General features: G+C 46.4%; 1 protein-coding gene across 3 annotated transcripts in view; it reads right to left on the reverse strand.

Annotated features, from left to right (window-relative positions):
• Positions 1-3,847: 3,847 nt before the first annotated feature.
• The window catches only part of FBXW11 (F-box and WD repeat domain containing 11), a 76,825-nt gene continuing 68,566 nt past the window's right edge, over positions 3,848-12,106 (reverse strand). For all 3 annotated transcript variants that reach the window (XM_086621364.1, XM_086621365.1, XM_086621362.1), the window contains 3 exons: positions 11,567-11,645; positions 9,832-10,020; positions 3,848-6,344 (listed from right to left, as the gene is read on the reverse strand). In XM_086621364.1, the coding sequence (XP_086477490.1) occupies positions 9,859-10,020; positions 11,567-11,645 (241 nt within the window). In that variant the 3' untranslated portion in view covers positions 3,848-6,344; positions 9,832-9,858. The remainder of the gene's footprint in view (positions 6,345-9,831; positions 10,021-11,566; positions 11,646-12,106) is intronic.

Raw genomic sequence — 12,106 nt, forward strand, 5'->3', positions numbered from 1 at the left:
TGCTCCCCGCCAGTTATCCCATCCAGAGGAGGGCCACGAAGATGATAAGAGGGCTGGAGCACCTTTCCTATGAGGACAGGCTGAAAGAGTTGGGGCTGTTCAGCCTGGAGAAGAGGAGGCTCCGGGGTGACCTTATAGCGGTCTTCCAGTACCTCAAGGGGGCCTACAAGAAAGATGGGGAGAGGCTGTTCAGGAGGGCCTGTTGTGATGGGACAAGGGGTAATGGTTTTAAAATAGAGGGAGGTAGATTCAGGTTGGATATTAGGAAAAAATTTTTTACCATGAGAGTTGTAGAACACTGCAACAGGTTGCCCAGAGAGGTGGTGGATGCTCCATCCCTGGAGACGTTCAAGGCCCGGTTGGATGAGGCCCTGAGCAACCTGATCTAGTTGGAGATATCCCTGTTCCTTGCAGGGGGGTTGGACTAGATGACCTTTGAAGGTCCCTTCCAGCCCTAACCATTCTATGATTCTATGATCCCTGTGTGGTTTCCCACTGGGACTTCTCCTCCTCCTCCTTGCAGTCCCTGCTCAGGTCTTCTCCATCTCGCAGCTGCTCAAAGACAATTAAAAAAAAAGCTTCTGGAAATGGTGAGCAGCAGAGGGAAGTGAAGAGCAGGGATCTGGGAAGAAAACCAGGCTGGAGCAGGGGAGAGTTCAAAGTCAAGCAAAAACTTGGCCCTGGAGCGCTGGGCTCTGCACTGCAGAGGGGAAAACCCCGGGCTGGACAGTTTGTAACATCAGCCTGAACATCTCCAGCTGAGCCCTGAACACCCATCCCACGGCTCTGTCCCCCACCGCCTCCTTTCCTCACACTTTCCATTGACTGATCGGACTGAAGTGCATTTGTACCCAACTAAACTCATCAACACGGCTCCCACCTGCCAGCCCAGGCTGCGCCCAGTCGGATTGAAGAGGAGCCTTTCCACAGGTGGCAGATCCGCTGTGCTGCCGTGACCTCGCAGGGCTGGCACCATGGAAAAGCCAAGAGCAACTTCCCTGCATGCCCAGTCATGCCATAGCAACCAATCTTTCTTCCCTCCAAGGGTGGTGAAGCACTGGCATAGGTTGCCCAGAGAAGCTGCAGATGCCCCATCCCTGGAAGTGTTCAAGGCCAGGTTGGATGGGGCTTTGGGCAACCTGGTGTAGTGGAAGGTGTCCCTGCCCATGGCAGGGGGGTTGGAACTGGATGATCTTTGAAGTCCCTTCCAACCCAAACTGTTCTATGACAACCCCAGCAGTGACAGACTGGCAGCCACCTCTGTAGGGTGACAGATGAGGCTGGAGAACCGCACTCCGGTGGGATAAGCAGAGCCAGGAGAGCTAGCAACACACAACCTTGCCAGAGAGTCACATCTCAAGTCCAACAGCCCAGCCTGCTTCAGCGTACCTTCAGATATGAGTTTTGAAAGAATCTCATGATTTGTAGTTCTCTGTGGAGCACTTTTCCCTCTAATCCTCTTGCCAAACAGCAAGATTGCTGTTGGCAACCCTCTTGCCAATCCTCTCTGCCCACAGCTGTGCCCAAGCAGCGACCCACTGCTGTCCAGATGAACTGACACAACGCACAGACCAGGATGGTGACTCGATTGGCTGATAAAACCATCATCCCCCCACCAAAACAGGGCATTGAGGGACCTAATGCACCCCCATTGCCTCACTTCTACGCACAAACCCTTTCTCATCACCATGTCGGCGTCAGCAGTCAGGACCAACAGCAGCCCGGGGTCCGCCGGCCCCCGAGAGCATCGGGTCCCACCACACCACAAAGCCACGTGCTGCTGCACCGCGGCAAAGCAACAAGCAGGGTGAACCCCAACCCGCCGTGCAGTCAACGGCCACCTCAGACCTGGCAACATCTGGGAACACTCCGTGGCCTCACATCTGCCCTCCTCGCTCACGTGCTCTCATGGTGTTTCACAGCAGCACCATGACATCAGGCCCAAGGCCGCGCAGTGACGTCGTGGTGACATCACGGTGATGTCATGGTGACATCACAGTGACACAGTGACATGACGCCCAGTGCAGTGACATTGCGGTGACGTTGCACCTGGGGCAGCTCAGTGGCATCACACCTGGAGCAGTGCAGTGATGGTGTGGTGACATCACACCCAGGGCAGTGCAGCGACATCACACCCAGGGCAGCGCGATGACATTGTGGTGACATCATGCTCAGGGCACTACGGTGACGTCGCACATGGGGCAGCAAGGTGACGTCACGCCCAGGGCAGCAAGGTGATGTCACGGTGACGTCAGGCCTAGGGCAGTGCATTGCTCCCAGCCTTCGGTGAGAGGGGGAGAGTGCAAAGGGGCCCCAGACTGCACCAGGGTGGTGGGAGCACCCGACAGTGAGGTGCCTCCACAACTTCACCGTGAAGTTCTCTGGTGGGAATTAACAGATGACCATTAAGTAGGCCACAACTACAAGGAATAACCCAACAAACCAACCAAAACCAAAGGCCACCCAGGTAAGGTGGAACTTTGAAAGTTTGACCTCAAAGTTTCTACTCCAGATTTTAGCAGATGTATCGCAGAGCTTTTATGGCGTGTTTGGATACCGATGTTCAGCAGGACATTCACAGCCCCTTCGAACAGGTCAGGAAGGCTTCACTTCCTACAGCACACTTCCAGCAGAAAATATAAGATATTTTACTCGCTTTTCTCTCGCTGAAGCGCCGCTACAGCAAAATTCCTTTGAAAATTATTATCCAATGTCAGAGTGGGCCAAGAATAAAAAGAAACATACATTAGAGACACGTTTGGAAGGCGGAATTTGCCCGTACTTGGCCAGAACTTTGTTCGTACCCTTAGCACGGAGTTTGTAGCACCTTTAAAAACATTTCAGGTCAGCGCGTCCAACGCACACCTTACCAAAAACAACACTTCCAAGGGAAAAAGGCTGGTGAGCCCCGTGGTCGGCACACCAAGTCGGCTCAAGCACCGCAGAGAGGCTGAAGCACAGGGATTTGACAAGATGTTTCCCCGCTGCTGCCCTCATACCCGGACCCAGCAAGACCCCAGCCGGTCCCCCCGTGCTAAGGGCACGAGGCGGTGGCTGAGGATCCGCATGATCCATCGCTTCTGGTCTCATCGTCCGGAAACGAACTGGAGCGACTCATCAACCACGCAACAGCAACTTCTCAAATGGTTTAAAAGTGAACTTAACTCACAAATACAGCTGCTGAGAGAAGACCAGGGGATAAAAGGCAAATACCAGGATTCTGAAGTACTTACTCTCACTGGGCACTGCACATTGGCTGAAGAAAACCCAGGGAAAAGTTTTTCTTGAGACACAGCTGGCACTGGAAGACCCTCTATCTGCACAGGGCTCAGGGCATGAACACAGATTGCTTTAGCAGCCAAAGAAATGGTAATATTTTACAAATTCCATTTGCATTCTCAATAAAGTAAGAAAAAAAAAAAATCTTCTTGTGATGTTTCTGCTGACACACAGGAGCGCTGCAGCAAAGCAGGGGAGTCCAAGTTCCCCCGGGACAGGTGAGCCAGCTCCGCTCTGGCTTTCCCTGCGTCCTCCCCAGGCACGTGCCGTAACCAACGGAGGGGTGAAAAACCATCTCAGAATGGCACGTGGCGGGGCCACCACAGACACACTTTGAATTCATGATGCTCTGGCCCAGTAGCCACGTGCCTCACGTTGGTTGGAACAGGCACCCACTGGGTCAGCAGCGCCAGCACCAGCACCCACCATGGCCCGAAGGGTAACACTCACCAGCACCAGCTCCAGCAGCGCGTGCTGAGCTCCCATTAACTCCTGCGCGATACCGGCGTTCAGTCAGACGACGTTACTGATTTATTTGACCAATTAAGTTCAAACCTTTTTTTTTTTATTAAGCACATTCCACAGTACAAAGCTTTAGGTCATGAACGATATCTGTACAATTTAACAGTTTCAAGAAGCTGTTCATACACCAACTTTCCCAACAGATAATTGGCAAACATAATTACAAGTTAGAATTAGACTATCCCAGTGCTTTGAAACATTAATATAGCAGTACTGTACAGTTGCTCAGTTATGGTTAGCAAAACAAAGTCCAGAGTGCAGCCAGGATCACTACCATTAATCCCAGGAGTCGAGTTCCTCGGGTGCCAGTCACGAGAGTCCACTGCTATGTTACACAAAGCACAAAGAAGTTCAGACGGCGTGTTCAAATACCATTATCTCCCAAGGAAAAACAGGAATTTAAATCTTACACATGCATTTAAAAACAAACAAAAAAAGACTCCATTCTTCAGAAACAAATACTTTTTTTCTTCAGGGCTGCGACAGATTTTTTTTCTTTTTTCAACAGTTTAATATTAAAGCTATTAGATGAGAAGGGTAAAGTAAGACACTTTCACGAACTACTGTCAAGCTTACCAAAAAGTGATCTTACGGACGCTGAGGAGCGCGTCTGTAGTCTTCCGTACTTCATCACATCGGGCCAACTCGATGAAATAAATATTGTCGCAGTAACACGCAAACGGGAGTTGAACTTAACACACAGACCCCAACGCCCCTCTCAACGTGGAGAGGAGAAAACCTCCCATCGTGGTGGGGAGCGGGCGGGCAACGCCGCCGGACGCTTCCTCCACCGTCACGCGACGCAGAACCGATGCGTTCAACCGCGGCCGTCCTGCCGGTGACGCCGGAGCGACCCCTCGGCAGCCGGACATCCTCCAACCCTCCTGATGGTGAAAGGGGAAAACGCAAACCCGAGGAAGCGCTGCCGGAGGACAGAACTACACGTATGGACGTACAAAGGAACGACAATGCATTTCTGTGCCAGCACACACCTTCCCCAGGGAAACAGGCGGATTCCACGCTGAGCTTGACCGGAGCAGGAGAGGAAAGCCACCGACAGGCACGGTCGCACGTGGCTAACACGGATGAAACATTCGTGTTTGCGTTTATCCGCGTCTTCCTCTGACACAAGAAAAACGCAGTAGCATTTACACGACCACATAAATTAGAGGGGAGACTATGACAACATAAGGAGACACTACAGAGAATTCCTAATGAAAAGCACGCTAACGAAGAGGAACCGCGACCAAGACATCGGGACGTGGTCACAGCTGGTAGCTATGGAAAAGAAAACCAGCAGGGTAATTAGCACGGTAATCAGCGTGGTAACCAGAGCTCCGACTTGAGGGGACCTCCGCCCCGCCGGAAGGAAGTGTTACAAATCAGACATAAATAAATTGAACTTTGGCCCATGGCATCTTCTCCACTGAGCAGCCAAACTAATGCTGAAGGACATCAGCAGGCGTCTGTGAGGACCTACTGGTGCTAAAGGAAAGACATCCGTAAATACTGCGGCACAAAAATATAAGATACAGAACATAAATTAAACGTTTTTTTTAATTTTTAAAAAGTTTAGAAATTACATTTTAAAATATGTAGTTCCCATTAAAAAAAAATCCTAATGAATACGGAAAACCTCCTTTCGCAGAGAAAACGTCTAGGTAAGTCACATTAACCCCTACAGTGCCAGTAGTTAGAACATCCTGCTGCCAAGTGCTACCACGTTTTGTATTAGTGTGTAGTGCCAGGAAATCCTGACTCCCAGCACCCGGAGGTTCCACTGTTATGTACATTATATCTACATGCTTATACAGTATTGGGAATGAGGCAAGCACACATGGAAAGGTTTTACTATACCAAACATTAGGAAGCGTAGGACGGCTGTAGTACGGAGCACAGTTAAAAGGAAAAAGACAGTGCTATGCAACTAGTTTAGATAACCTAGCCTGGATTACAGGTAATCTTTAATTTAAACGAAATTATTGGTGCGGAAACAAGTAAACGGTAATCCAAAAATATTACTGAGCCATTCCGAAATATTTCTAAGAGTCCAACGTACACTCCTATCAAACAAAACAGGCTCTGAATCTGTCATGAGAGTCAAGTCTAAAGGACAACGGTGACTTGGAAAGCAAAGCTCTGTACATTCTGGGTATGTGTTTGGCACCCAAATTTCACTGGAGAATGTTTTTTTTCTTTAAAGTCAGACAAAAGTGCAAAGCAATATAAATTAGGCCAAGTCCTTTCTTGACTTCTGGTTTATTTCTGAAAAACAAGCCATCGGAGTTCAGTTTCTATGGACAATTTACACATGAAGCTTTGGATTTCTCATTGCAGGGAAGGACAGGCTTCTGAAATTCATCTACTCGAAGTCAGTAAATTCAAAGACGACCACTGAGAGCAGGAAAGATTAAGAAATTTAGATATAGAATTGTGCTGCTTTGCATCTACACAGCATCTAGAACCCATTCCGACTTTAGCTGTCAATCGACATCTTCAGGCATGTAGTAGCCAAAAATCCAGTAGTTCAAGACTGTGAAACCCTGAAAAAGACAAAAGACAAGCTGAACTGCCAGAAGATGCAAATCAAAAAGCAACATCTGGAGACATCAAAAAAACCCGTGAGGAACACAACACTTCGACAACACGTTAGGGCAACGCTTGCCATTAATTACTTCCCACTGTGCCAGAAGTCCTTCCTTCGAGGAGAGAGGCACCTCCAGAGGACACTGTCTGCGTTGCAGAATATGCTCTGGATTCCGTTGGAGTAAAAGCAAGATTCTGAGTGGCACTAGTCCCGGGGGTCACCTGGAGGTTGGCAGTTTTCTTACATGTAGTAAGAACCAAAAGTCCTCTTGGGGACTAACAGGCGAACCACCGGTCTCGCTAAACGCTGAACGCTACTTGCTAGAACAGTGACCTACTTACAACCATGAGAAAGTTCTCCTTTCTTCTCCACGCTGCAGAGGAGCAAGTTTTGCACAGGATGCAAGTTCAGTTGCTTTAATGCATGAGTTTTTCAGAAAACAGACAAAAAAACTCAAGTAGTTTTCTACTTCGGTTACCTTTTCCAGCCACATGACCCATTAGTAGCTCAGAGCCAGTGCAAGTTCTTAGTGTAATTAAATCTGAATTTTGATTTTACCTGCCACTTCCCAAAACCATTTTTATGGGCTACGGAGAACTACCCTCTTCTGATATGAAATTCCCATGGAAGGTTAAAACATCTTTAGGCACTTCCCCTTGACTTCCCTTCCCCCAGCCCAAGGCCTAGTACTTAATATAAGAATATTAGACTATCATATGGTAACAATTTTTATCATGTTACAATAAACAACAGGAATTCAACAGAAAGCAATAAAACTCTCGCAGCCAACTGCCAGGACTGTCAAAAATGATCCGCTTTGAAGAGGCATAACATTGCAAGCCTTGTAAAAAAAGTGTATGGGGCTGCTTCAAAATTCAGAAAACTAGAATGTCTGAAAGCACATAAAACTGTTTCATTAAATGTCATAATGAAATATTAGCTGTTTGACCATAATTTTATGTGGATTTATGGGTTTTGGATTCTGAAGTCAGACAAACCTGTCAAAAAGTGACATCACAGCATCTCTCCTCTACAGGAAATCATTATTAAGGGACTGTCATTACCAACACCAACAACTCCCAGGATATGGAGGTCTGCGTGGTTTCGGTTGTGCGTCACGGGACAAGTCAGACAAAGCTGTGCAAAACTGTCAAGTGTGCAGAATCTGGACGGAAGAACACGCTGCCAAAGGCAATTCCTATTTCCCTGACAAATCTCAAGGACAGTGGGTCTGGTGGGCCACATTGTGGCAAGAGAGGAAAGTAAGACACTAAGGTTGCTGGTCAAGTGAACTGATAAAAATTTTATTCAGCTCCTGATTTCTTTTATGCATAAGACACACTATGTATAGCTTTGCCATGAATCAACACTAATTAAAGAAGTCTGCCCAATATACTTCTGTAGGTTTTCTTTTAAAAAAAAACAAAACCAAAAAAAGAATTTGTCAATCTCAAATTATAAATTAAGAGAAGAAAGCACTGGTGTATGAACTGGAAGACAGATGGAGATTGTTCCTAAAACTATTGTCGTCTTCTCACGCGGCCTATTCCATCTGCCTGAAAAGGCAAAGGAAAAAAAAATAGAATTACTCAGAAAGGAGGAAAAAAGGTTTTCATAGAGAGGGAAAACCATTCAACTTCACCAAGCCTTGGAGTTTCCACAGCAGAAGTTCACTCAGGTGAAGTTCAGCCAGGTGGCACAGAAGCCAATGGCAGTTATCTCCATCTCAAAAGGAGCAGGACAAAGTCCCTAGGGACATCCCCATCAGTGGCAGCACCAAGGCTTCCCCAACAAGGAAGCAAGTATGCCATCCTGGATCAAACACAGTAATTTTGAAGCAGAAATCACACATAAGCAGCGCTGGAGGACCTGGCTCTTTGGGTCATTTCAGGATTTATCTCCCAGAAAGTTTTGTGTTTTGGTCACATCCCCCACCCTGCACAAACATTAAGTTTAGCCTTGTCAGACTTCTGTTGTCCTACTGCAGGCAAGATACAGAAGTCCATGAATTTTACTAAACTGCCCTTGCAGCAGTGTTCTCCAAACGTGGTTTCAAGAGAAAGTTCCACCAACCACCGATTCTGCACACTACCTCATCACTGTAGCAGAAGACTTCTTCCTCAACCATGGGTCTAATTAGATTAAGTAATTACAGGTTCTGAAAGACAGGCAACTCAGTCTAGCAACGGCCAGCTTTTTGCTTCAACCTCCATGAAACGTAATGAGCCGAGACATCCAAGTGTCACATCCAGAGAGGACATTATCTTGGCTTTTTTGAAAACGAGCAGGAGTTCAGCTAGCAGGAAAGGCAGCCCACGCTTTCCTGAGGAATGCTTACAGGTGAAAGAAAACTAATTTTTAAGAACCAGCATCTCAAAGAAGCAAAGCATGTCTTCACAAGGGAAGGCATTTCTCAGCGTAGAAGCAGAGCTCCTACGGAAGGAATGCAAAACCCTGAGGATCCCATTGCCACAGCAGGGATAAATACATAGACAGATAATGAAAATCCATGCTTACAGGAAGGCAGGGAAAGCTTTCCCCACAATATTTAAGCAAACTATTCATTATCTACTTCAAATAAAGTAAATCCTTCCTGTTGGGCCAATGTTACTCCTAACTCCTCTCGCTGTGGTGTCTCCACTTCCTTGGAAGCATCCCAGCTCGGCACTGGCAGAGACAGGGCACCGGAGACCGGGGTGACGGCTCCGCTTCAGTACGGCCATTTCTGTGCTTCCAAGCCCCAGCACTCACAGCTATTTATGGTTTGAACGCAATTGTTGGCAGCAATACAGATGACACAAGGAAAAGGATCCACTGTCCTAACAAAGACCTACAGCGGAGCTTTTACCCACCGTGCTCCGAGAACTAAACGAAGCTGACTCGCAGGAAAACGGAAACGAGACCAGCAACGGTCACGTGCACCGTTTGACAGCTCTGAGCTGTCGTGTTGCCTCCCACGATGGAATTTTTAGTTCTGAAAGCCTTCCCTACTATTTGTGGTCATCACAGAACGAGCATTTGTCCAAAGATCACACACCAGTTCACTACAGATGCATCACAACGCTCGGTACAAAGCTTCGCACAGTGAGCGGACTCATGGAGAACTCCAAAGGGCTCTGATCCCACAGGATATCTGGAATACCTGTGCAACACACCAAGACTCCTCAATTTCCAAGAATGCTGTGAATAAGTAATAACTTTCCATAAAATATCTGAAGTATCCAATTACAAAGAGGAGGGATTACAGAAGGGGGTAAGATAACGTGACAAGTTTCCTCAGCTGAAGCATGACCATACAAAGCCTAGACACTGAAAGAATTGGCATAAATAGGTTTTATTTTCTTAAGGAAAACATCAGCTTGTTGTTTTGACTAAGCCAACCTGCAGGCAGAGTGATAACTTCAGATATTTATAATACATCCAATAAAAAGAGGGAGACTTACCTTCTGAGGGCAGTAAAGTGCAGACTGTTATCTGGAGATGTAAGTGTATGTTCTAGATGGAGAGCGGGTCTCGTTCTGGGCACTGGGTGGCACGTTTAAGAAATCCCAAATCAGAATTGTATCGTCATGGGAACTACTAATGATCTGAAATTCATCGAACTGAAGTCTAAAGACACGTCCTGAATGTTCCTGTGAGCAACACAAAAATCAGTTAGCAAGGCAAGAAGAGGGTAACGTCTCGTTGCATTTGTACTCCCACGTGTATCTGGACACCAAACGGTGTATTCAGACTCTGATGTGCTACTTAAGAAATCTTTAGTTATAACTTACTCACACGTTTAAGAAAAGCTGATTTTGCATGTAACCTTTTTTTTTTTTTTCCAGCAAAACACATGGCTTGCAAAACCAGTGCTTGTAAACCCTGAGCCGGCCCCGGGAGGTGCCAGCCACGGAGGCCGAGATGATTACAGCCAAAAGCAGCCCGTCAGTCAGGCAGCCGCAATTCCGAAGATCGGCTGGCACTGCCAGCCTGCCAGGGCTCCTTCTCTTACACAACGTTTGCCTTCAGCACTGCTGCTAACTCCGCTTTTGTACCGCCCTAATAACCCCACATCTTTCAGCAGTGGGTCCGAGCCGAAGCTGTGGAGCATCACAGCTCGCTTACTGCTCCAGACAGCCGTGCTCCAACACAAGGAAGGGAGCTGGAGGAGCACCTGCTCCGTCAGCGCTTTCGAGAAATCTCAAAATGGCACTAAGAGGCCCAGAAAAGGTCTTCCTCTTTGTCCTGCTCATCCATTTTTAATAAATTTAAAATGAGTAGGCTGCCTTTATTAGAGAACTAAGCGAAGCTGTCAGATCTCCAAACTCCAACCTGAGCTACACTGTGCCCACAGAAAGGCAAGAATCAGCTTTTTCAGTAAAATTAAACACGCCTCATTCGTATGGAATAAAATAGTTAAATCTCATCTCTGTGCAAACACGACTGAATAGAAAGAAAAATCAGCAGCATTTCTAGCCACATGAGCACTTCCTTAGGCGTGGGGAAGGCCAAGCACATGCTGAACGAGCCAGTTACCATCACATACAGTCAAGAACTTCAGATTGGTACTAGCTTGTCCAACTGAGTCCTGGAGTAAAATTTCATGCACATTTTAGCGAACAGAACAATGATTTCATTTCCCAAATCCATTTTTAATTAAATCTACTGTCATAAACCAAAACTCTCATTACAAAGAAAACTATAACTTAAGCAACAGCCTTAAATCCGACAGTCCTCTGCAGTGATTAGAGTCCCTGTGGTAACCCCTTCAACCCAACCTCCCTTCCCTCTTTCACATCTCTTCCTTTGAAACGGAAAGGTGAGGAGAAAGGCTTGGGAAAGGCTCACAAGATTCCTCCTCACTTTTTAGAAAGAGGAAATTTAAAGCCAGCCCTACGATGACATTAGAGAAACACCAATAACTAGAATGATTTGATACAGTATCAGGTTGATTTTTTTTTTTTTAAAGAGTATCTGAGAATCTCAAACTAGAAAAACTTGATCTTTCTTTTAAGCTCAGATCCAAATCATCCAGGATATAACAACATATAAATTTTCTTTATCCTTAGAATAAGAAACAGGCTAGGCTTTATAAAACATCCCGAGTTCCTCCCTACCCCACTATAATGTACTAAAATGCCTCTCACTTACAAATAAAAGATTTCAGATAACCCCAAATGAATTAATTTTACATACCACTAACGTACGCAAGCACAATGTACTTGCTGGGGCACGAGGGTCAAGAGCAGCTTGCAAGTCCCAAACTTTAATTTTGCTGTAAAGTAAAATAAGATCATTATGAAAGCGTTGTTTCAAGTATAAGCATAGAACAAACATCTAAAGCAATGGAAAGTGTGCCAGATTTTCCCTACAGCTAGTTCATCAGGATCAAGCAAAACGTTAGGATATACCTTTACTAAAATACTAAATCTCATAAAACAGACAGTTCTGCATATCTTTTTAGCAGCAAATAGAGGGATGTCTTTGTGATGGACCAAGTGGGTTGGTTATGTGAAAGACACGTTGACCATGTGTGCACAAGCCATTCTGGAACTGCAGAAGATCTCCAAAGCTCACAGCACTACTGAGGAGGCGCAAAGTTCCAGTGGGAGTTAAGCTGGGATCGCCAACCCCAGTGAGACACTAAACCCAAATAAAAGGCTAGAGGACAAACACAATTTGAGAATTGTTTTCTGTAACTCTACTGTTCACTTCAAGTATAAATCAGGCAGAGGA

The sequence above is a fragment of the Tauraco erythrolophus genome, chromosome 16 (assembly GCF_009769465.1).
Source record: "Tauraco erythrolophus isolate bTauEry1 chromosome 16, bTauEry1.pri, whole genome shotgun sequence".
Classification (NCBI taxonomy): domain Eukaryota; kingdom Metazoa; phylum Chordata; class Aves; order Musophagiformes; family Musophagidae; genus Tauraco; species Tauraco erythrolophus.